This window comes from Hemicordylus capensis, chromosome 2, assembly GCF_027244095.1.
Source record: "Hemicordylus capensis ecotype Gifberg chromosome 2, rHemCap1.1.pri, whole genome shotgun sequence".
NCBI lineage: Eukaryota > Metazoa > Chordata > Lepidosauria > Squamata > Cordylidae > Hemicordylus > Hemicordylus capensis.
This window is the reverse complement of record NC_069658.1, coordinates 202,923,395-202,945,203: the sequence shown is the minus strand read 5'-3', so window position 1 is coordinate 202,945,203 and position 21,809 is coordinate 202,923,395. Positions and strand designations below refer to the sequence as shown.

Here is a 21,809-nt window from a genome sequence, read left to right as displayed (position 1 = left end):
GGCACAGTGGCAGTGAGGGCCATATGGAGTCAAACCCTGGAGTCTGTTGTAAGCAGTTGTCTCCAGTCTGTTCAAGCATAAACTTGCTTCTGTCAGCATAAATTCCCAAGGTCTGAGGAGGGGGACTATTTACTTCTTTTCCTTTCTCCTTTCCTTTTTTACACACAAAAAGGGAGGGCAGGGCATGCATTAAGGTCTTGACAGGTCCAAATAGCCAAAGAGCATGACAGGAGACAAGACAGTGACTGAGAGGCACCGCCAAGTGAATATGCCTCCACATTACTGCCAGGTCTCTGAGAAGCTGCTCGCTGTGTGCTGCACTAGACACTCCACTGCTACCCTGCAGCAGTTCCCCAGAGCCCCCACGCAGAGATCCTTGCAATATTCATGATGCCCTCTTTCCACAGGCACCACCTCCTCACCTATCGGAATGACAGGCACTTCGCGAACTTCAAAGACTTGTTCCTGGAACTGTGGCATGTAAATCAGCTAGGGATTAAAGAGTGGCAAGAGGCTTGATAGAATGGACCGCCTGGCATGGAGGGGGGGAACAGAAGTGAGGGGGAAGAGGGAAGCAGCAGGCTCTGGGTGGATGGGAGTGGGCTGGAGTGGGCAGGGGAGGAAGCCCTGATGGTTAGTCAACCAGGATATGCCATTCTCGATGACAGACGGCTCCTCCTCCCTCCAAGGACAGGCCATGTGTTCCGCTCCGAGGGCCACGTCAGAAATATTTCATGAGTTACAAGCCTGCGGCTAATCCTCATACAAAGCCATCATGCAATTCTCACTATTGCCATATCACTTTCCAAAATGGTGTGGGCAACAAGCTACACTGTGTGGCTCTATTCAAAAACTCTTAAGTGTTCATTTTAAAAAGAAAACTCTGCCACCAGCCCTTGGGGGGGGGGGCGGACGGGGACGACTAGATATATGAGCATAAGCTTGAAAGTAAGTTGAACTAACTACTGAATTTGGGCTCCTCCTGCCTTCTTATTTCAGATTCTTCTGCACTGCTGAAAACATATTTTCAAGAATTATTTCTGCAGCCATGAGGCTGAAAAGCTTTAGGAAAAGAAAGCCAGGAGTCTTAGGATTACAACTAGAACCTGTGGCCTCCTGAGACTTATGAACATGTAACTGTTGATTAGTTTTGGTTGCTTAAGGCTGATTTGAGGGTCGATTCTGTTGCAGCATTTTATCCACACCATTCTAAAGATCCAGTTTAATATTTCAGTTCACACCACTTTAGAAGTTTTATTGTGTTTGATTGTGATTTGGAGGGGTGGGATAGACAGACAGGCAGGTAAAATATGCAGCTAGCCATGCTCACTCAGTGTAATTGATCCTGATTCTAAGAAAACAAAAGGTGCCATTATAAGCAGCGCTTCATCTCTGAAATGAAAGATGCTGAGGCCAAACTCAGCCAGGGAGCCACGTTTCTCTCTTGAAAATTGCTATCCCTAATCTCAGGCACACTGGACTTAGGAACATAGGGAGCTGCCTTCCACTGAGTCAGACTACTGGTCCATCGAGCTCAGTATTGCCTACACTGACTGGTAGCAGCTCAAAGGTTCCTACCTGAAACCTTCTCAGACCTACCTGGCAGGGCCAGGGGCTGAACCCTAGGGCCTTCTGCATGCTAAGCAAATGCTGTAGCGCTGAGCGATAGCCCCATCTAGTTGGCTGCAGTTTAAAAAATGCTGTCTACAAATACTGAGCCGAGTTTGCAGCTGGCATTCAATAGAGATCCCAAGGCCAAGTTCAGGACAGTGAGAACTCAGTACCAAGAAAAGCTAAGCCCTGTATACGGCTGCATATATTTATTCATAATGCATTACTGATTTTGTTTGTTCTAGTTGCAGGGAGGGACAAGAAGCTGTTCAAGGAACTGCAGTCCCAACTACCTGACCACACAGGAAATCTCAGTCACTCCCTTCCACCTCAGCTTCTGGGAGTTTCCCTTATATTGGTAATCACTCACCATATTCACATTCTTAGGGACTAGAAACGTATGGGATGTATATAGTTCTTTAAAAAGCTGATATTCACAGAATACTGAATTCTGCAGACAATACAAAGCGGAGCGCTTGTATCAAGCTGAGGGACACAAATCACTCTGCAGCTTAAAGATTACTGGCAGTGATTTTAAAATGCCACAGAGGGAACCAAAGAAAAGGCATTAACCTTGGTGTGGTAGCAAATTGTTACACTCTCAAGGAAAAGCAGGATAAATGCAATAAAACTTGCCTGAGGTCAAAAGTCTTTCGGACGACAATGGAAGCATAGCCTACCATTCCCAATTTCATCCTAGTGTATTGCTGTGCTCCCTAGACTGTACCTAGGAGGGACTGTTTCAGAATTAGACTTCTCAAATGGCTAGAAGTCTTCGGAAAGGCACTGTAAATTTCCTTTGCATTGGAATTCCATAGGGGAATTCCACAGTAAGTGAGAAATTGCTTGGCTTTTGCCTGCATCCACAATTCCTGCCGACTGGGTGGGTAAATTGGGAGTTTCCCATATGTTTTCTAAGCAACCAGAGAGGAGTTGGGGAGGAGGAAGAGGGAACTCTCACCTATGCAGACGATGTCCATAAAGCCATACATGCCATAGCAGATCTGGAAGAGCAGGTCCTGCCGCTGCCATTTGGCCGAGGGGCTCAGGGAGGACCAGATGAGCCACGAGATGCTGGCAATGAGGAAGAGAGAACCCAGGATGATGGCTGCAATCTGCACCTTTTCAATCACTGTCAGAGAAATCGCCTGCCACTGCAGAGAGAACAGGGTACAGAGGGGTTAATGCTGGTGGGGTGCTTTTGTCAGGAAGATGGAGAAGCACTGATGTGGGATTATCCTGCCAGTCAGAGGGTGCAGAAACTTGAGAGGCTAATGAACAACAGACGCAAGGTGGGCTGTTCCAGTATTAGCAGAATAATTCTGATACTAAAATATTGCACATTTTTGGTCCCCATGTCTTCTTCTGTGGCCTTCTTTCCAAACTCTGAAAAGGGATCAGATCAGGAGAAGCGAACAGGAAAAATGACCTAGAATAAGGATTCTCAATAGCCCTATTCACATGTTATATTCCATAACATGGGTTATGGAACATAACAGTGTACACAAGTACAGATCTGTACAAAGGTACAGTCATTCACATGTTATGTTGAACACAAGTACAGCAGTAAGCTTCCTATCTATAGCCCTATTATGTTGTACAAGTGTGCAGATGTCTGTATGATCGTATGTGTGTTTGTGTGAATGACTGTACCTGCATTCATTTTAGAAGTGAACCCAGGTACAGGCCCCCTGAAATGCAGGATCCAGATAGGAGGTGTATTGCTGTATCTGCATTCAACAGAATATGTGAATAACTATACCTGTATAGAGGACTGTACCTGTGTACACTGTACACTCATTGTACAAGTGTTGTACAGAACATGAGCAGAGAGCTGGTCTTGTGGTAGCAAGCATGACTTGTCCCCCTAGCTAAGCAGGGTCCGCCCTGGTTGCATTTGAATGGGAGACCACATGTGAACACTAAGATATTCCCCTCAGGGGATGGAGCCTCTCTGGGAAGAGCAGAAGGTTCCAAGTTCCCTTGCTGGCAGCTTCTCCAAGATAGGGCTGAGAGAGATTCCTGCCTGCAACCTTGGAGAAGCCGCTGCCAGTCTGTGAAGACAATACTGAGCTAGATAGACCAATGGTCTGACTCAGTATATGGCAGCTTCCTGTGTTCCTATAAATAGGGCTAATGTGTGAATAAGGCTTGTACCATGCATCTGAGGGGACTGTATCCGGGTTCACTTTTGAAATGAACGCATGCACAGTCATTCACACAAAAATATGTACATGTGTACAGACATAATCTGTACACTTGTATAACATAACGTCTGGATTATGGGCTAATATATCCTAAGAACCTTGAGGTTTCTCAGTAGCTTATCAAGGGCTCTTGAATGAGAAGACCAGCAGCAGCAGACCACCCTCCCCCCAAATCAGCTTGCCCAACACAACCATCCTCCCCTAAAATGTGCAGCCATCAGAGAACGTTGGGTTTGCTCTTGAGCTCACACCCTCGGTTCAAGAGGCCCCAAAGGCCTGGCTAGCAGCCCAGGTTATAGAGGCACATGCACTAGACCAGTGTTTCTCAACATGTTTTGAGTCACGGACCAGTACATTCTTCGTGCGCAGTTTCCCGGACCAGCAGTTAGTAAAGTGGTTGCCCCCCATGCTGCTGCCCTCACCCCCAGGCACCCCCCCCCAAAAAAAACCCATTTTTTGAGCCAGCAGGAGCTCTCTGGAACTCATTTCTGAAGAACTCGCCCAGGCTCAGTGGATCCCGGGCCCTGCCCCTGTGTGTGATGTCACGTGCAGAGGGGCAGGGCCTGGGATCCACCTAGCCTGGGCAAGTCCTTCGGAGCTCATTTCTAGGCCGGCAGCCCTCACTGCTGGATAATGTTCATTTCGCTTCCTCAAAATGAACATTATCCAGCAGCCTGCCTAAAAATGAGCTCTGGAGAGCTCACGGTGGCAGCAGCCCCCACAGGTCCAAAATTGGTTTTGTAAGGGTGGTTTTTATTAGTGATGCCTCACGGACCAGTACCCAATGCCTCGCGGACCGGCACCAGTCCACGAACTGGCGGTTGAGAAACCCTGCACTAGATCATGTCCCAGAATCTGCCACAATGTGCTGCGGTTCCAAGTTGAGGTGGAAAGGATTGTGTAAAGAGTGAAAGTTTGGAAGGGGGGGGCACCTCAGAGCTAGAGCAACGTTCCTTGAAGTGTGAGGTGGCACTTCCTTGCATATGTAGGTGCATGTTTGTGCAGGCGGATGCTAGGTAAGGCATGAACCTCCCTTCAATCTACCCCAGAATGTGCCTCAACTGGACTCAGGATGCACCAACTCCTCCCTTCACAATCTTTGCAATGAAAGTTGGAGTGTCTCACTGGGTCAGTCAGCTCTAAGGGCTGGAGCCGAGTGCTACAACCCTGTCTTTCTTGCAAGCTTTTTGTTACTTGAAAAGTCATGGGAAGGAGGGGTGGTGTGGGGAGGGGAGGGGAGAGAGCTGCTCTGTCTCCTTCCCTCTGAACAGCTTGTCCCTGGGGGTTAAGGACAAGAATTGATGTTGTTAAGCAAACCATCCATCTGTGCATGACTCAGGACCAATTCATTTTTGCCACGGCAATGTCTCCACAATCAGATGTTTAGCTATCACTTTGGTGTGGTGAACATTTCCCCCTCAGTCCCACCTCCCAGTGTGGGCTTGGAAAGTCACAACAGAATTCACCACATGGGAGCACACGGAGAGAATATTCACTGTGCAAAGAAGAGCTCTAGGCAGGATCTTCAGTGAGACTGGGGCAAAGGGGTGTTTATGTGGAGAGGACAGGAATGGTGGTGGTGGTGGGCAGGATAGAGCAAGCGCAAAATGGTTCCCAAATCCTCTGCAAGGGCACGAGGAACTGGGGTCACATTTTCAGGCTCGCACTTGCCCCATTGTTCCTGAAAATGAGAGGGGAGGAAAAGGTAGCATGCTAGCTTGACTTGCTGGTTAGCCAGTGTGCTTGTGTGTGAGTGTAAGTGTGCGTGCACCGCCTGTGCACACCTGGCCACCCCCTCCCTCACCATGGCCTTAGAACTAGTTTGCCAAACAGGGCTTTAGCCACTCCAGCACTTACCTGCAAGGGATTCTTTGTGCTAATGGCTAAGACCTGGTATTTGAAGTAGCACAGTTCACAGCTCCAAGAGCCCCTCTCGCTGATCCAGCGAATCAGGCAGGGCTGGTGTGTGCAGCGGACAGAACCGTCACAGCGACATGGGCTCAGCAGCTCTCCCTGCAAGGAAAAGAGTTGGAGCGTCACAGGCCTAATCCAAGCAGGTGTTCACTGATCGTCTACACCCCAACATCACACACACGCTTCCTGGAAGACGTCATTCCTTAGAAAAGCCACCTACCATCCTAGGATCCCCCAGAACCAATCAGAACAAGCCATCTCCCAAAGAGGATTCTGGGTAACACCGGCCATCTCTGGACTTACAGTCCATTAAATCTCCTTCATTTAAAAAGAGTGGTTTGTTAGTTCCACCTGCTTAATGTGTGGCCTGGAGAGCAAGAGGAGCAATTAGCATCAATATTTCAGACCCACTTGCAGGAAGTATTAATGATGTGTTGTGGATATATGCCTGGACAAGGAAATTGCTGTGGATTCCTGTCAGCTAGAAGACCAGGAGCACAGGGGTCACCACCGGGCTGCTTTTCACAATCCAGATATAGGACCACTCAGCCCCATTGTCCTGTTGCTCAGGTTCTCACAGCAACAAGAAAGGAAAGGGGCAGGGTGAGATAGCAGAGAGACATCAGTAACCACTGGCTGGATTAGTTCATTTGTCACACAAACAATGAGGAGGGCCAGGAGACAAGGGCTGGTTTTGGATGCAAGAGACCCAAGTTCAAATATTTGTCTATCCATGAATCTGGGCCGGGGGTGGGGACACCTCACAATTCTGCTTTTCCTACACAGGTATTTTTGTCATTGTTTCCAATAAGTTATTAAGATTTTTTTGTTACCTATAATAATTAATAATAATCTAAATGAAAGCAAAGAATTATAACATTTTTGAAAAAGAAATAAGAAAAACCACACACACATGAACACACCTCCAGAGACCCACCTATATCATCCCTTTGGGTGGTACAAAACTGCCAGGAAGAAAAAAAAGGCTTCTAAGGATTAAATTATGTCCTTGTTGTTCGAGAGGGGCCTCTGTGGAATTACTGAAAATCCAGCCTTCTGTTTTCAATCAAACAAGTATAAAGAAAGGGAACTAAGATAGAAGATAAAAAGGAAACAAGATATGGTGTGGGGCAGGGATGGGTGGGTATGTCTGTGTGTGTCCATTAGGTGAAGAATCAGAATAGCAGGTGTGAATGTATAAAGCTGCCTTTTACGGCATCAGATAATTGGCCCATCTAGCCTAGCATTACCTGTGTTGGCTGGTAAGAGTGCAAGAAAAGAAAAATGGTGTTCATTTTATTTTTGTTTTCATTTGTTTGATTCTTTATTGGTTAATTTGGTAGTTTTGATGTGATTTCAATTCATTTTTGCTGCCATTCATTTTTTTTCTTCAAGGTGGGGGGGATAAAAGATAAGGTGAAACTTACTTGTAACTAGTATTGCTCTGAACAGGAACTCCACTGCACAGCTGCTTGCTTGCAGCAACCATTTTAATTACCCATCTACCCTGTGATGCAGTGTCATCGTGGGGCAGTAGATTTTTCTTTAAAAGCCACTGTACTGGGGCGGGGGGGAGAGATGGCCGCTGCCAGTGGCCATTTTCCCATGGAGGTGGCCATTATGTTTATTCACACTGACACTGGATCATGGGGCACATAGATGATTTAAAAGGCCACTGCAAGGAGGCACTTGTGCTGTGAAGCTCCCTTATGCTGACAGCAGTGTCAGGGTCGGGGCCAGCACCGCCTCCCTTATACTCCTGTTCTTCCCTTCCAGAGGATGGATTTTACACAGCCGGTTTGGTAGCAAGGGAAGAAGACGCTCCTCTCTCATCGCCCTTGCTGCTGAATCTGCAGTTTAAGAGCCCTCCCTGCTGCGATGGGGAAAGGCTAGAAGGTGTGGGGACAGAAAAAGAGGGCAGTGGGGTAGCCAGGAGTGGCAAGCAGGTGAGACATGGTCTGCGGAGGGCGGGCAGGAGGCCCGCACTCACCACCCATTGCACAGGCACCATCTGAGGCCATCACCTCACCGAGGAGCCACCCCCAACATCAGGATAGGCATGCTTTTCATCTCGCATACCAGTGCTGGGAAACCACAGCTGGATGTGGCTTCCCATCACTGTCTATGGAGAATTTAATACACATTTCTGGGCTGAGTGAGTTCTAGGTCCTTAAAGGAATCTTTCCTTCCATATGTTTCTCCCCACGTCTTCAGATCATCAGGTGAGGCCTTGCTTTGCGTGTCCCTGCTGCTAAAAGTTCACTTTGAGATTCAGGGCAGTCTTTTGTTGTGATTGTTGTTATTAAAAGTGTGTTGGTTTTTCCTTCATACCATCAAGTTTCACTTACAGTTTATAATAATCATAGCATTAGAATTAACCACAGCCCTCTCACTACCACTACCACCCTCAGCCACACTCTCTCCGGTAGTTAACATTCTCTCTCTCTCTCTCTCTCCCCAACATAAAGCTCCTTGTCCTTATCTTCAAAGCCTCTTCCTACCTCCCAGCCCTCAAATTTCATTATATTTTATTTACCCGAATCAACGACGACTCTGAATTTAAGACAATACCCTTAAAAAGTAGAGATTAAATACAGGTTATACCTGCATTTACTTCAAAGGAACAGGACTCTGAATTGAAGACAACCTCCTGATTTCTAACAGCAATCAATGTATATTTACAAAAAAAACCAAAAAAAAAACTGGGGGTGGGAGGGACCTAGTCTTGGATTTAGGTAAATACAGTACTCCTGTCAGCAACCCCCAGCTTCCCACCCTCAACCATAGGAAGATCTCCTGCTCTCTCAGACAACTCCAGCCTCTCTCTCTTGCTGCCCGTAATGCTTGGAACGGCCTTTAGGAACAACTGGGTGATGCCTCCTCTCTTATCTCCTTCAAATTCCTTTTTGATTTTTCCACGTCCAATACCCTAACTGGTGGCCATCCCGGAACAGAGCTAAAATCCAACTTCCCAGGACTGAAGGGAACTCCCCGAGATTATAAAAATCACTAAAATGAGTCACCCAATCGTTCATAGATACTACACAGCTGGCATTAAGGGGATGAGTGCGCCACTGCACATTCACTAAGTGCCAAAACTTAGAGTCGTTGGCACCTTTAGCTGCCTCAAAGAGGTCCTTCCACAGGGATCTTAAGGCCAATGCTTTCTTTTCCTTTAGAAGGCCTTTATACTTTTTTAAACCCACATTCCCCATGAAGTCTTTGGCACAATGGCTTAGTCCCCACTGTAACTAAGCCCAATACATGTAACTTAAATATCCACATATTACTCCCCTTTTTACCCGTGCCTCCATTTCCTTCCCCTTCCTCTGTTGTCTCCCCTGAACCAATATCTAGACTGCAAGTCCCTCAAGGCAGTATCCTCTCCTCTCATTCTTTCTAAAGCATATGTACATGGTTGGCACTATATCATATCATTATCATCAACCCCAAATACCATTCTCTCTCTCTCTCTCTCTCTCTCACACACACACACACACACACACCCAAATGAATATCCGAATAATAGGGCTATTATTACCCAAAGAGCTCTTACTAATTCTATTGATGCTGAATGGAGCTTGTGTCTAGCAAATCAAACTGAATTGAATGAGAAGGTCAAACAACATTCTGGAATTTTCACAATTTACTCTGCTCATGAAGAAGAGTCAGGATTTGGCTTTCAGGGTTGTGGAAGTTTGGCTTTTTGACTAGCAGGAAGGAAGCCAAATTCCCAGGAAGGGGCCATATATGGTTTGGGAAAACATAGGGCAGAGGCAGGATCGGAAATGCAGACCTAGCCCAATTGCCTTTGCTCCGCCTGAGATGATCACCTCAGGGATGGATGACAGAATGGGAAGTGTGCAGAAGGAGGGCAACTGAGGGTCAGGAGTGTGTATGGAGAGTACAGGTGAAACTCGAAAAATTAGAATATCGTGCAAAAGTTCATTAATTTCAGTAATGCAAATTAAAAGGTGAAACTGATATATGAGATAGACGCATTACATGCAAAGCGAGATAAGTCAAGCCTTAATTTGTTATAATTGTGATGATCATGGTGTATAGCTCATGAGAACCCCAAATCTACAATCCCAGATAATTAGAATATTACATGAAACCAATAAAACAAGGATTGTAAATAGAACAATATCGGACCTCTGAAAAGTATAAGCATGCATATGTATTCAGTACTTGGTTTGGGCCCCTTTTGCAGCAATTACTGCCTCAATGCGGCGTGGCATGGATGCTATCAGCCTGTGGCACTGATGAGGTGTTATGGAAGACCAGGATGCTTCAATAGCGGCCTTCAGCTCTTCTGCATTGTTTGGTCTCATGTCTCTCATCCTTCTCTTGGCAATGCCCCATAGATTCTCTATGGGGTTCAGGTCAGGCGAGTTTGCTGGCCAATCAAGCACAGTAATCCCATGGTCATTGAACCAGGTTTTGGTATTTGGCAGTGTGGGCAGGTGCCAAGTCCTGCTGGAAAATGAAGTCAGCATCCCCATACAGCTCGTCTGCGGAAGGAAGCATGAAGTGCTCCAAAATCTCCTGATAGACGGCTGCATTGACCCTGGACTTAATGAAGCACAGTGGACCAACACCAGCAGATGACATGGCTCCCCAAATCAACACAGACTGTGGAAACTTCACACTGGACTTCAAGCATCTTGCATTGTGTGCCTCTCCATTCTTCCTCCAGACTCTGGGTCCTTGGTTTCCAAATGAGATGCAAAAGTTGCTCTCATCAGAAAAGAGGACTTTGGACCACTGAGCCACAGACCAGTTCTTTTTTTCTTGAGCCCAGGTAAGACGCTTCTGACGTTGTTTGTTGTTCAGGAGTGGCTTGACAAGAGGAATATGACATTTGAAGCCCATGTCCAGGATCCATCTGTGTGTGGTGGCTCTTGATTCACTAACTCCAGCCTCAGTCCACTCCTTGTGAAAGTCCCCAACACTTTTGAATGGCCTTTTCCTGACAATCCTCTCCAGGCTGTGGTCATCCCTGCTGCTTGTGCACCTTTTTCTTCCACACTTTCCCCTTCCACATAACTTTATATTAATGTGCTTTGATACAGCACTTTGGGAACATCCAACCTCTTTTGCAATTACCTTTTGAGGCTTTCCCTCCTTATGGAGGGTGTCAATGATGGTTTTCTGCACAACTGTCAAGTCAGCAGTCTTTCCCATGATTGTGATTCCTAATGAACCAGACTGAGAGACCATTTAAAGGCTCAGGAACCCTTTGCAGGTGTTATGGATTGATTAGCTGATTGGGGTGGGACACCTGGAGCCTACTGTTGAACCTTTTCACAATATTCTAATTTTCTGGGATTGTGGATTTGGGGTTCTCATGAGCTGTACGCCATGATCATCACAATTATAACAAATTAAGGCTTGACTTATCTCACTTTGCATGTAATGCGTCTATCTCATATATCAGTTTCACCTTTTAATTTGCATTACTGAAATTAATGAACTTTTGCACGATATTCTAATTTTTCGAGTTTCACCTGTAGGTTGAAGCAAGGCCTGCAACTCCCCTCCTATGAAACTTAACAGGCCTTTATCTAGTTTCATTATATGCTGCTGTCACCAATATCAGCAGGCAATTAGCCTGCTTGCTCAGATGTAGGAGGTGGGCCAAAAAGGAGGCAGGTTTACAGAAACATGGACCGGAACTTATTTCTACATCTTTAACATAAAGATCAAGAGCACATTCTTTCATGGAACGTCAAAGTGGACCCATGATCTACAAAACTCCCAGAACCGCATGGGCCCAAGCAGCTCACTTGGACTTCACAAGTCAGTTCAAAGGTACACAGTCACCAAAACCACTTCAATCTCTCAAGCTCAGTTCACAAGTTACACACCAGCACAGTTAGATCTGCCACCAAGTTTAGCCAGTCCTGGTACTATAGGAGAGGGAACTTGCCCAATGAGGTTTTACAGAAGGACTCTGCTCCATGCGCCGATGTCTGCAGAGGCTGTGCACATGGTACAGAGCCTTTTTTGTGGTTGCCCCCAGACTGTGGAACTCCCTCCCAGAGGGAACTGTATGGCTCCAGAGAGAACTGTATGCTCGCAGACATCTAAAGACTGTCACTTTTATGAGAGCCTTTGGGCACTGAGGCTTGAGATCTGTTCGCGGATTGTTAGAATAGATTGATTTTCATGGCTGATATTCTTTGTTTTTATTGGCTGGCATGATAAGGAAAATTACTTAAAGTAGTCCCATTGAAATTAGAAGGAAAGGTTAGGCAATGCCTAGCTTGCCCTTTTACTTTCAATGGGACTATTTTGTATAATTTTCCTCAGCATGTCAGTCATTATTATTGTGGTGTGTGCTTTTTTTTTAAAAAAAGTCTTTATATTTTAGTCTATTGTACACTACCTAAAGACAGATTATAAATTTAAAAATAAATGAAAGCAAATACATTCCTAGAATGATGACGACGCACCTTAAGGGCTGGAGCACCATGCCAACTCACAGGAGAAAACAACCTCCCGTCTTTAAACTAGGTCTCCACATCCATGAAGGGAGAGGAGGGGGAAAGGGAAGCCTGGCCTGGCCTCCCCCCTGAAGCTGGCTTGACAAGCTCCAAGCCTTTTTGCCCGCCACTCAAGTTGCCACTTCCCTCCTTGCACAGAGCCATGGTTACAGTGTTCAAGGCATGCTTGAAGAAGGCAGGAAGCAGCAGGATGGGGTGGCCGCTTGGAGGATGTAACTAGGGGAGGAAAAAAGGGCAGTGATGCTGCAGGAAGCAGCATACAAGGAGGGGGCTGGAAAGAGCAGTGGGCTGACAGGAGCAGCCTCTGAAGCCACAGGAGACACAAATGCATCTTCTGTTTATGAAGGAGGGGGGGGAACATCACAGGCTCTGTTCAGAGGAGCCTCTAACGTTGCTCTGCGGCACCCACCCCATCACATTCCAGCTGGGGCCAACCTGGGCACTGTGGGTGGGAAAACAGACCGGAGCAAGCAACATATTCCAGAGAAGTCTAAGAGGGAACAAATTCGTAGTGCTTATGAAGCTGCCACATGCTACCTCAGATCATTGGTCCATCTAGACCAGCTCTGTTTGTTTGTTTGTTTGTTTAAAGTATTTATATCCTACCCCTCCAGCACACCGCTGCTCAGAGCGGCTTACAACAAAAGAATTTTTAAAAGATAAAATCCACGATAAAAGGATAAAAGACAATAAGACACAGAATCATCATGAAACACAATAAAAGACAGAGCAGATAACAGCCCAAAGAGCAGCCAGGATTTAAACTAAATAACCCCAGAAACTTCATTAAAGTCAGCCTTTAGAAGCTGATTTTAAAAGAAAGGTTTTTAGGTTCTTTTAGAAACTAAGCAAGGAGGGACAAAGTTGTGTCTCCTCTGCTTGGAAGTGGGCGCTCTCCAGAGTCTTGCAGGCAGAGGTCTCCCCCTCATCACCTGCTACCAGATCCTTTAGCTGGAGTTGCCAGGGACTGAACCTGCGATCTTCAGCATGCAAACCAGGTGCTGATGTGCTCTGTAACTGAACTATGGCCCTCCATGTGGGCAAAGCAACTCTGCGTGGCTCAGAGACTAGAAGACAGAGGGCTTCCAGTGAATCCTCCACTTACTTGCAATAATTGCCTCATTTTGGGAAAGGGGGAGGATTGCAAAGACACACACAGCACAATGTTCCAAAACCTGCAAGTATCTTCCTGACTGTTGCGATGAGGGATGAGCAGACTAGCACAACCTCCTCAAAGCCTCCTGGTGCTGAGGATCAGTTGATCCCAAGGAGCCAATCCCATGGCACTGGCTGCTATCAAACTCCCAGATTTGTCCCCTGCCTCAGGCTTAGACTGAGGGGGCAAGTCTGTGCCTGGGTTGCTGTACCTCTTTGGACTATAGCTGGGGTACACATAATGTAATGCTTTGACACACACACACACACACACACACACACACACACACACACACTCTCTCTCTCTCTCTCTCTCCCCCCCCCCACATAAAAAACTAGCTTGTCAAAGAAAGAGCTAAGATAGAGTCAGAAGCCCTCTTCAGATGTTATTCATGTTACTGTGAGCACTTCTTGGGAGCACCAAAAGCGGGGAGGAAGTCCCGCCCTGGCATCACTCACCCTCCTCTCCTCACCCACAGTCACTCACCCCCTCCTGCCGACCACTCATGGTTACGGCTCCATTTGTCTGAAGGGAGAAGCACCCTAAATAGCTGGTGCTTCTGTGATGGCCGGTGATTCTATGAGCGGTAAGCTTAGACGATCCACGTTGCTGCTCACAGAAGTGCCGGACATCACAGGTATGTTGTGGTTATGGTGCTTTCCCCCTTCAGACAAACAAAGCTGTAGCCATGAGTGGCCGCCAAGAGGGGCTGAGTGACAGCACCAGGGCAGGACTTCCTCCCTGCTCTCAGGGCTACATACAGCACTCACTCATGGTTACATGGATAACATCAGAAGAGGGCTTATTTCTCCCTGACATCTAGCTTTCTATAGACAAGGAGGTGGTGGTTTTTGTTTGTTTGTTTTGCTTCCTCTTTCAGGGATTGAACCTGGGGCTTTCTGCATGCAAGCCGTATGATCTGCCACGGAGCGAGGGAAAACCCTTTCAGAGCTTCAATACAGGAATAATACACACTTTTATGGTGTGCCTTTTTGCAAAATGAGAAAATGATATGACCTACCAATATCAAATTGTGTTATATCCTTGAGGCTCAAAAACATCCAAGATAGATCTGTCCCTGAGCGTACCATTCAGATACAAAAGAAACTCAAGTCTGAAGAGAAGAGGCTGGATAATAATATTGTTTTGTGCTTCCCATTTCCCAGGCAGTGGGGCAGTTTTCAATGCAGCCTTCACAGCATAATTTTCCTTTGTGGGGAAGAGAGAGCGCGCATTGGTGACTTGGGGTGTTTTTGTCTTGTGCAGTATGAGCAAGTGTTATGGGTACACAGAAGCAGGAACGAAGCCAAGCCCAATTCTTCTCTTCCCAAAGCCTCTACCAGCCCAATTAGTATGGCAGCTATTTGCCCCTTTCTCCTTGCATCCCAACTATCGATTCAGACTGGACAAACTAGAACCAGCATAAGTGGATGTGGCTCACTTTCCTGAGGCTTGAAATAGGCATGAAATAGTCAATCAGCCATCAGTGTCCATCGCCACACCAAACCTATGGAAAATGCCATTTCTGGACATATGACAATATATTATTGCTAACTGGGCAAAGAGGCACCTTTTACCGTGGTGTTTCTCTTTATTTAACAGGGGGAGAGTAACTGGCCCTCTCCACCCCCAGCACAGTACTTCCAGTGACTGTTGCTGGTGTCTGTCTTATGTTTCTTTTTAGAATGTGAGCCCTTTGGGGACAGGGAGCCATCTTATTTATTTATTATTTCTCTGTGTAAACCACCCTGAGCCGTTTTTGGAAGGGCAGTATAGAAATTGAATTATTATTACTACCAGTACTACTACTACTAATAATAATAATAATAATATTAAACTCTTTGTAGTGGGAGAGCAATTTTCACAGAATTATTTCTTTTTAATTATTTCTAACCAGGCCATGAAAATTGGGGAAGGGCATTGCTTCCTCTTCCTAAACTTATGTGGGTCTTAGAGAGAGGGGCAGGAAACTCAACAATAGAGTGCAATATACCACTAGTAGGCCAGTGTGGTATACTTGCCCAGAATACAATTTGTTATGGGGCGGCTAACAAATAAATTGGCGCATCCAGCCAATTTAATGGAGCCTGATAAGTCTTGCAACACCACTGGCTGTGTGTTTAGAAGTCTCCCGTCCCATGTTGAAGCAGGGTATGTGTGTCTGATCTCACAAAGGGACCCGTGTGTGTGAGAGAGAGTGTGTGTGTTACTCCTAGCCCTCCCAAATCCAGGTCCAACATGGGACAGTAGCATATATGTGAAATCACCGCAAAGATGGACTACACAAACATCTTCATGACAGACTTGTATATTTCAGAAGGTTTGCATGCATGCAGCCAAAAAAAAGACCTTTCTCATGGCCATACAGAATAATAAGAGCCCTTGGTCTGTGAGAAGTGACCTCAGTCACATGGGGTTTGAGGATGGGCCCTAGCTCAGTGGCAGAGCATCTGCTTTACATACAGAAGGTCCCAGGTTCAAATCCAAGTGGCATTCCAGACAGCATTGGGCAGAACACCCATCTGAAACCTGGAGAGCTGTTCCTAGTCAATGTAGACAATACTCTGCCAGATAGAGTACTTCTCAGGAGTACGAAAAGACCAATGTGCCCTGAGAGGAAGGCAAGAAAGGAGGTACCCAGGCCTGGGAGCTCTTGTCCTCGGCTCCTGAAAAGACCCACAGCCTGAGACATTTTATTAATCTTGTGTAATTTGCTTCTTTTAATATTGTAAACTGCGTTGGGTGCCTTTGTCAAGGCAGAAAGGCAATACAAAAATGTAGCAAATAAATAATAAATAAATTATTACTAGAGTGTTCAGCTAGAACCAGGGAAACCAGAGTTCAAATTCCACTCAATCAAGAAGTTCATGAGGTGATTACCTTAGGCTCTTACCTAACTCATAAGGTTGTTGTAAGGATCAAATTGGGGGAAGAACCAAGTACCATCACTCATATAGAACCACTGTAGAACAGTGCCCCCTAATCCCACACCCCTCAGGTAATCCAGAAGGATACCACAGTCGATGGTATCAAAAGCCGCCGAGAGAACCAAAAGGATCAGCAGAGTCACACTCCCTCTGTTAATACCTAACTGGAGATCATCCATCAGGCCAACCACGACAGTCTCAATCCCACAGCCTGCCCAAAACGTCAGTTTGAAATGGGTCTACATATCAGTTTCTTCTAGGACTGTCCAGAGCCGAGAGGCCACCACCCTCTCAATCACTTTGCCCAACCATGGGAGATTAGAGATGGGCCTATAGCTGCCCAACTCCGAGGGGTCCAATGTAGGTTTTTTTCAAGTATGGTCTAATGATAGCCTGCTTAAGACATGGAGGCGTCTTACATTCCCTCAGAGAACCATTTACCAGTCCCTCTCTGATAATCTAATTGTTAGATCAAATAAGCCAAGTTGGGCAAGGGACAAGAGAGCAGGTGGCAGGACACACAGTCCGAAACAGCTTGCTCTCCGAAGGTTAGAACCACTGTATGCTCCCATACATCTGGCCTCCAGCTCCCTCTGCCCAGGGAGTGCCAATGGGAATTCACTCTCTTCAGGTACAGGCAGAAGCCCTAGACTCCCGCAGACCTCTTCAGAAGCTGGTGCACAAGCGACAATGTCTATCACTAGGGAGGTGTGCCAGGGACTCATCTGCCAGCTCAAGCCAGAAATATACCACTGTCTTGGCTGGATATTGTAATCGGCAATTTCACGGCTGGCTAATTCCCTTTGCTGCTGTCCTGCTTGCACGTGCCCCCCCCCCCAACTTCTCTGCAAAGTTAAAGGGTTGTCGATAGCACATGGGATGTGGGAAGCAGCACGGCACCAGTGGAAACATTCCAGGGATGCCCAGAATGGCTCTCTCCCTACTCAATGGTATCCACTTGCTGGCTCTGCTAAGCTCAGCTCCCCACCCTGACTTCCCAGCTGCCACCCCATGTAAGGAGAAAGGGGACTTGATCTGAGGCCTATCCAGACAATTGGTTCCTGTGCTCAACAATTACTCCAGCATCCCCATATCTGAAACCCTGGAGAAGGACAGGTGGGTCAAGAATATAACAATGCAAAGCATTATGTATAGATTAGCTCAGAGGTGCTTCAAAGGTCACTTTTGGATTCAGGTATGTGTGGCAAAGTTCCCATTTCTCAGATTCACTGATGATAAGAACTCACTGTGTGCATCAGGACAACTCATTAGTGAGATTCCACTCATCAGTAGTAGTCCAGGGCAGGGAACCTCCCTACATGATGGCCCCAATTCACACAGTTAGTTCTAAGATGCAGTCAGAGGTACGGAATTCATCTCAAGAACTGACTTCCTTGTCTTGAAATAACATCAGCGCTCAGCAAGCCTTACAACACCCTGTCAGGTAAACCAATATTACTATTCCCACATTGCAGATGGACGGTTGAGTCTGAAAGAGAGGGCCTCGCTAAATGACACCTGAGTTGCAATATGGACTCCTGCTTAGCCACAGTCAGAACCAGGTTGCAGGCAGTCATGCTACACTCAGGATCCAGGATGAGTGTTTTCCAATCCAGGGGTCCTGCTATTCATTGCTGGAACTGGAGTGGGAAACTTGAGCTGGAAGCAAGGCCTTGTGTTGTGACTCAAAGTGCAGCAAGCAGAAGACAGTGCTCCGTGGACCAGCCAAGGACAGAAGGTCAGCTCCTGATACTTAAATTAAGCCTGACCAATCCAGAGGCATCATACTCCCTGCCAATCACAGGAGCCGATATTACACATCCCTATTTCTCACCTGTGCCCGAGTACACATAATCCTAGGTAGCTCATTAGGCTCAACCCGGTTAAGAAGGGGCTATAGTTCAGTGGCAGAGAACAAACCTTGCACAGAGAAGTTTCCCAGGTTCAACTGACCTCAGAGAGCTGCTACCAGTCAATACTGAGTTCGATGAACTAATCTTCTGATTTAGAAAGAGGTAGCTTTCTATGTTCAGTTCAAGATCCGAAGCCACAATGCCACATCCGCTCATCACCTAGAGAGCTATCATACCGTTTCCATAAAGATCAGCCTATGCAATCCAGACTGCTATGTTGCCACAAGCAGAGAAGAGAAATATGTTCATCAAGCAAGTAGCTTAACATGAGTCACATGAGTGAGCCAAGGAGCGTGTGGCTAGGCAAAGAAGCAGAAAGAAAGTGGGAATTCGCATGGGAAATGAACCGAGAATGTGTTGTTATGTACACTGGGGACAATGGCACAGTTATGTTTGAGCGTTAGTGAGATGGAGTGGCTGTGCTGGAGGACAGGCGTGGCACATCAGGGGTTTGAGTTGTTGAAGCAGAAAGTCCTTGGTCCAGATCTCACCTGGTTATGTACAGCCAATCTGTGTTACAGGAAATAGGAGTTTGTGGTATGCCTGATTAGAGGAGGGATGCCCACAGGTCTGGCTATGGCACAGAGTCAGGATTGCCGCTTCCGAATTCCACTGGACTGCTGTTTACTTCCAGGTTTAGCAGGCTAGAAACAGGCACAGTGGTACAACGGAGCGTGGGTGGACCAATGTCCTGGGTCACCAGTCATAAGGGGCTGATGACAGCCCACCCCCTTTCTCTGTCTCTTGCAGCATCTGGGCGCCCCTTCTGCCGCTGCTGCCAGGCATGGGGTCTGTCGCTCTTCATGGGCCCCACTGGCTGGCTGGCTGATCACCCACTCGCCCATCACTGCCACTCTGCCTGCCTTGGCCAGCCACAACACAGTCTAATAACGGTGTGTTGCCAGCTCACACCAATGTGGTAATATAATTACCACAAGGATCCCTGTCCCCTGTTAACTAAGCAAAGCACCACTTTTAAAGTGGTGATACTCTTCTATTTACCGGGGGAGAGCATCTGGCCCTATCCAACCCTAGCACAGCATCCCTCCAGTGGCTGCTGCTGGTGTCTGTCTAATTAGACTGTTAGCCCTTTGGGGACAGGGAGCCATCTTATTACTTTATTGTTGTTTTCTCTGTGTGAACCGCTTCGGGAACTTTTGTTGAAAAGCGGTACATAAATATTCTTTCTTTCTTTGTTTGTATTAGACCACAAAATGGCTGACTGGCAAAGGGAAGCAGAAGGGCCAGCTGAGCAGAACGTGAGGCAGTGCGTGGGTGGCGGCAGCAAGGGCTGCCCCAAATCTCATGCCGGGTAGGAAGTGTGCATGTAGAAGTGCCTTGAAATTATTTATTCAGTACATTGCTATACTGCCCTATACAAAAATGTCCCTGGGCGGTTCACAATCTAAAAACAACCTTTAAAATATTAATGTGATTAAAACAATTCAAAATACAAACAAAATTCTAAACCCCGAAGCTGTAAAACTATAAACTAAAAGCCTGGCTAAAGAGGTGAATGAGCTTTGTGCCCTCTAAACTCCTACATAATCATGAGGTGCTGCATGGGATGGACCTGGGAGACTTGCTGGGGTGAAGATAAGGTCTTTGGAAGACTAAATCCTTTTAAAGAACATAATAAGAATATGAAACAAAGCCCTGCGAGATCAGGCCAAAGCCTATAATCCAACAGCCTGTTTCCGGCAGTGGTCAACCAGATGCCTCAAGGAAGCCCCAAAACAGGAGAGGAAGGCATGCCCCTCTGCCACTGTGGCTCCTCCTGCATGATCTGGTATTCAGAAGTGGCATGCCGCCTCTGAACCTGGAGGTGGCATGTAGCCATCATGAATAATATCACTGACAGACTTTTTGTCCATGAATGTGTGTCATCTCCTTTTAAAGATATTGACACTAATGGCCACCACTACCTCTTGCAGGCTGCCGCTATGAATTCCATAGATTAATTAGGCACTGTGTAAAGTAGCACTTCCTTTGGCCATCCTAAATCTCCTGCCAGTCCATTTCATTGTATAATCTCCGGTGCTAGTGCAGTAAGGGAGAGCAACTTTGTTGCCCAATTACTCCCCAATTACTCATGAGCCCTTACTCACTAGCTGCGAGAAAGGGCAAGAGAGCTTGTGAGGAGGAAACCTTAAAAAGCGGACCTCTCCACAGATGATCTGTTTCTTCCCTTTGGGCGGGCAGATCTCCCACCCAAACGATTACCAATGAGGGCCGGGGTGCGGCACACATGGCCCTGCATCCCACCCCGCTGGAGCTCCCACTGTGTGGTGCATTATGGGGATGGCCCTCCCTGAAGCCGACCAGGAACCCCGCAATCGGCCAGCCTCAGCAGCAAGCAGCCACGGCTGTCCAATGGTCACGAAAACGGGGTTAGGTGAGCACTCGCGCTCCTAACCTCATTTTGGAGGATGGCTCTGTAGGCGGGTTCGCTGCTGCAGCGGCGGCACCAGAATCAGGCCTGCAAAACTGGACTGGGCTTCCTTAGCCCGATTTTGCACGTATGTGTGTGTGAATAGCTTCCATGTGTGATCATGTCCCTGCTTAGTTGTCTTTTTTCTAAACAAAAAAAGCCCCAAACATTGTAGCCTTCCTTTATGAGGAAAGGCTTATTGCAGCCCTTCCTCATAATGCAGACGTTCCAGCCCCTTGATTATTTTCATTGTCTTCCTCTGCACATTTTGCAGCTCCACAATATCCTTTTTGAGATGTGGTGCCCAGAACTGTATACAGTATCTCAAGCATGGCCACACCATAGATCTGTATATGGGTATTATAATACTAGCATATTAGAATCCTTTCCCTAATGCTCTCTGCCTTTTTCACAGCTGCTGCATACTGGGTTGACATTTTCACTCTCAAGGAACTCTTAAAGGTTAGTAAGGCTGGACTTACTTTTGTAGAAGCCATGCCAAACCTCTTTCAGCAAGGCTTACTCTTCTACAGTGAGGGAAATAAGTATTTGATCCCCTGCTGATTTTGTCCGTTTGCCCTCTGACACAGAAATGACCAGGCTATAATTGGAATGGTAGGTTTATTGTAGCTGCAAGAGAATAACAACAAACAAACCCTCAAAAGCCCAGTGCCCAAAAGTCAGCGATGGATTTGCATTGTAGTGAGGGAAATAAGTATTCGATCCCCTATCAACCAGCAAGATTTCAGGCTCCCAGGTGTCTTTTCACTATATGCAGGTAATGAGCTGAGATGAGGAACACCCTCTATAAGGGAGTGCTCCTAATCCCAGCTTGTTACAGTACCTGTATAAAAGACACCTGTCCATAGAAGCAAGCAGTCACTCAGCTTCCAAACTCACCACCATGCCCAAGACCAAAGAGCTGTCGAAGGATGTCAGGGACAAGGTTGTAGACCTGCACAAGGCTGGACTGGGCTACAAGACTATTGCCAAGCAGCTTGTTGAGAAGGTGACTACAGTTGGCACGATAACTCGCAAATGGAAGAAACACAAAATAACTGTCAATCTCCCTCGGTCTGGGGCTCCATGCAAGATCTCACCTCGTGGATGATCATGAGAACGGTGACAAAGCAGCCCAGAA

General features: G+C 46.7%; 1 protein-coding gene across 3 annotated transcripts in view; it reads right to left on the bottom strand.

Annotated features, from left to right (window-relative positions):
- MARCHF9 (membrane associated ring-CH-type finger 9) overlaps positions 1–21,809 on the bottom strand; it is a 53,562-nt gene that overhangs the window by 7,593 nt on the left and 24,160 nt on the right. For all 3 annotated transcript variants that reach the window (XR_008317682.1, XM_053302773.1, XM_053302774.1), the window contains 2 exons: positions 5,676–5,831; positions 2,573–2,765 (listed from right to left, as the gene is read on the bottom strand). Coding sequence is in view for 2 of the 3 variants with exons in the window: in XM_053302773.1 (XP_053158748.1) it covers positions 2,573–2,765; positions 5,676–5,831 (349 nt within the window). In the remaining variant the exon portion in view is untranslated. The remainder of the gene's footprint in view (positions 1–2,572; positions 2,766–5,675; positions 5,832–21,809) is intronic.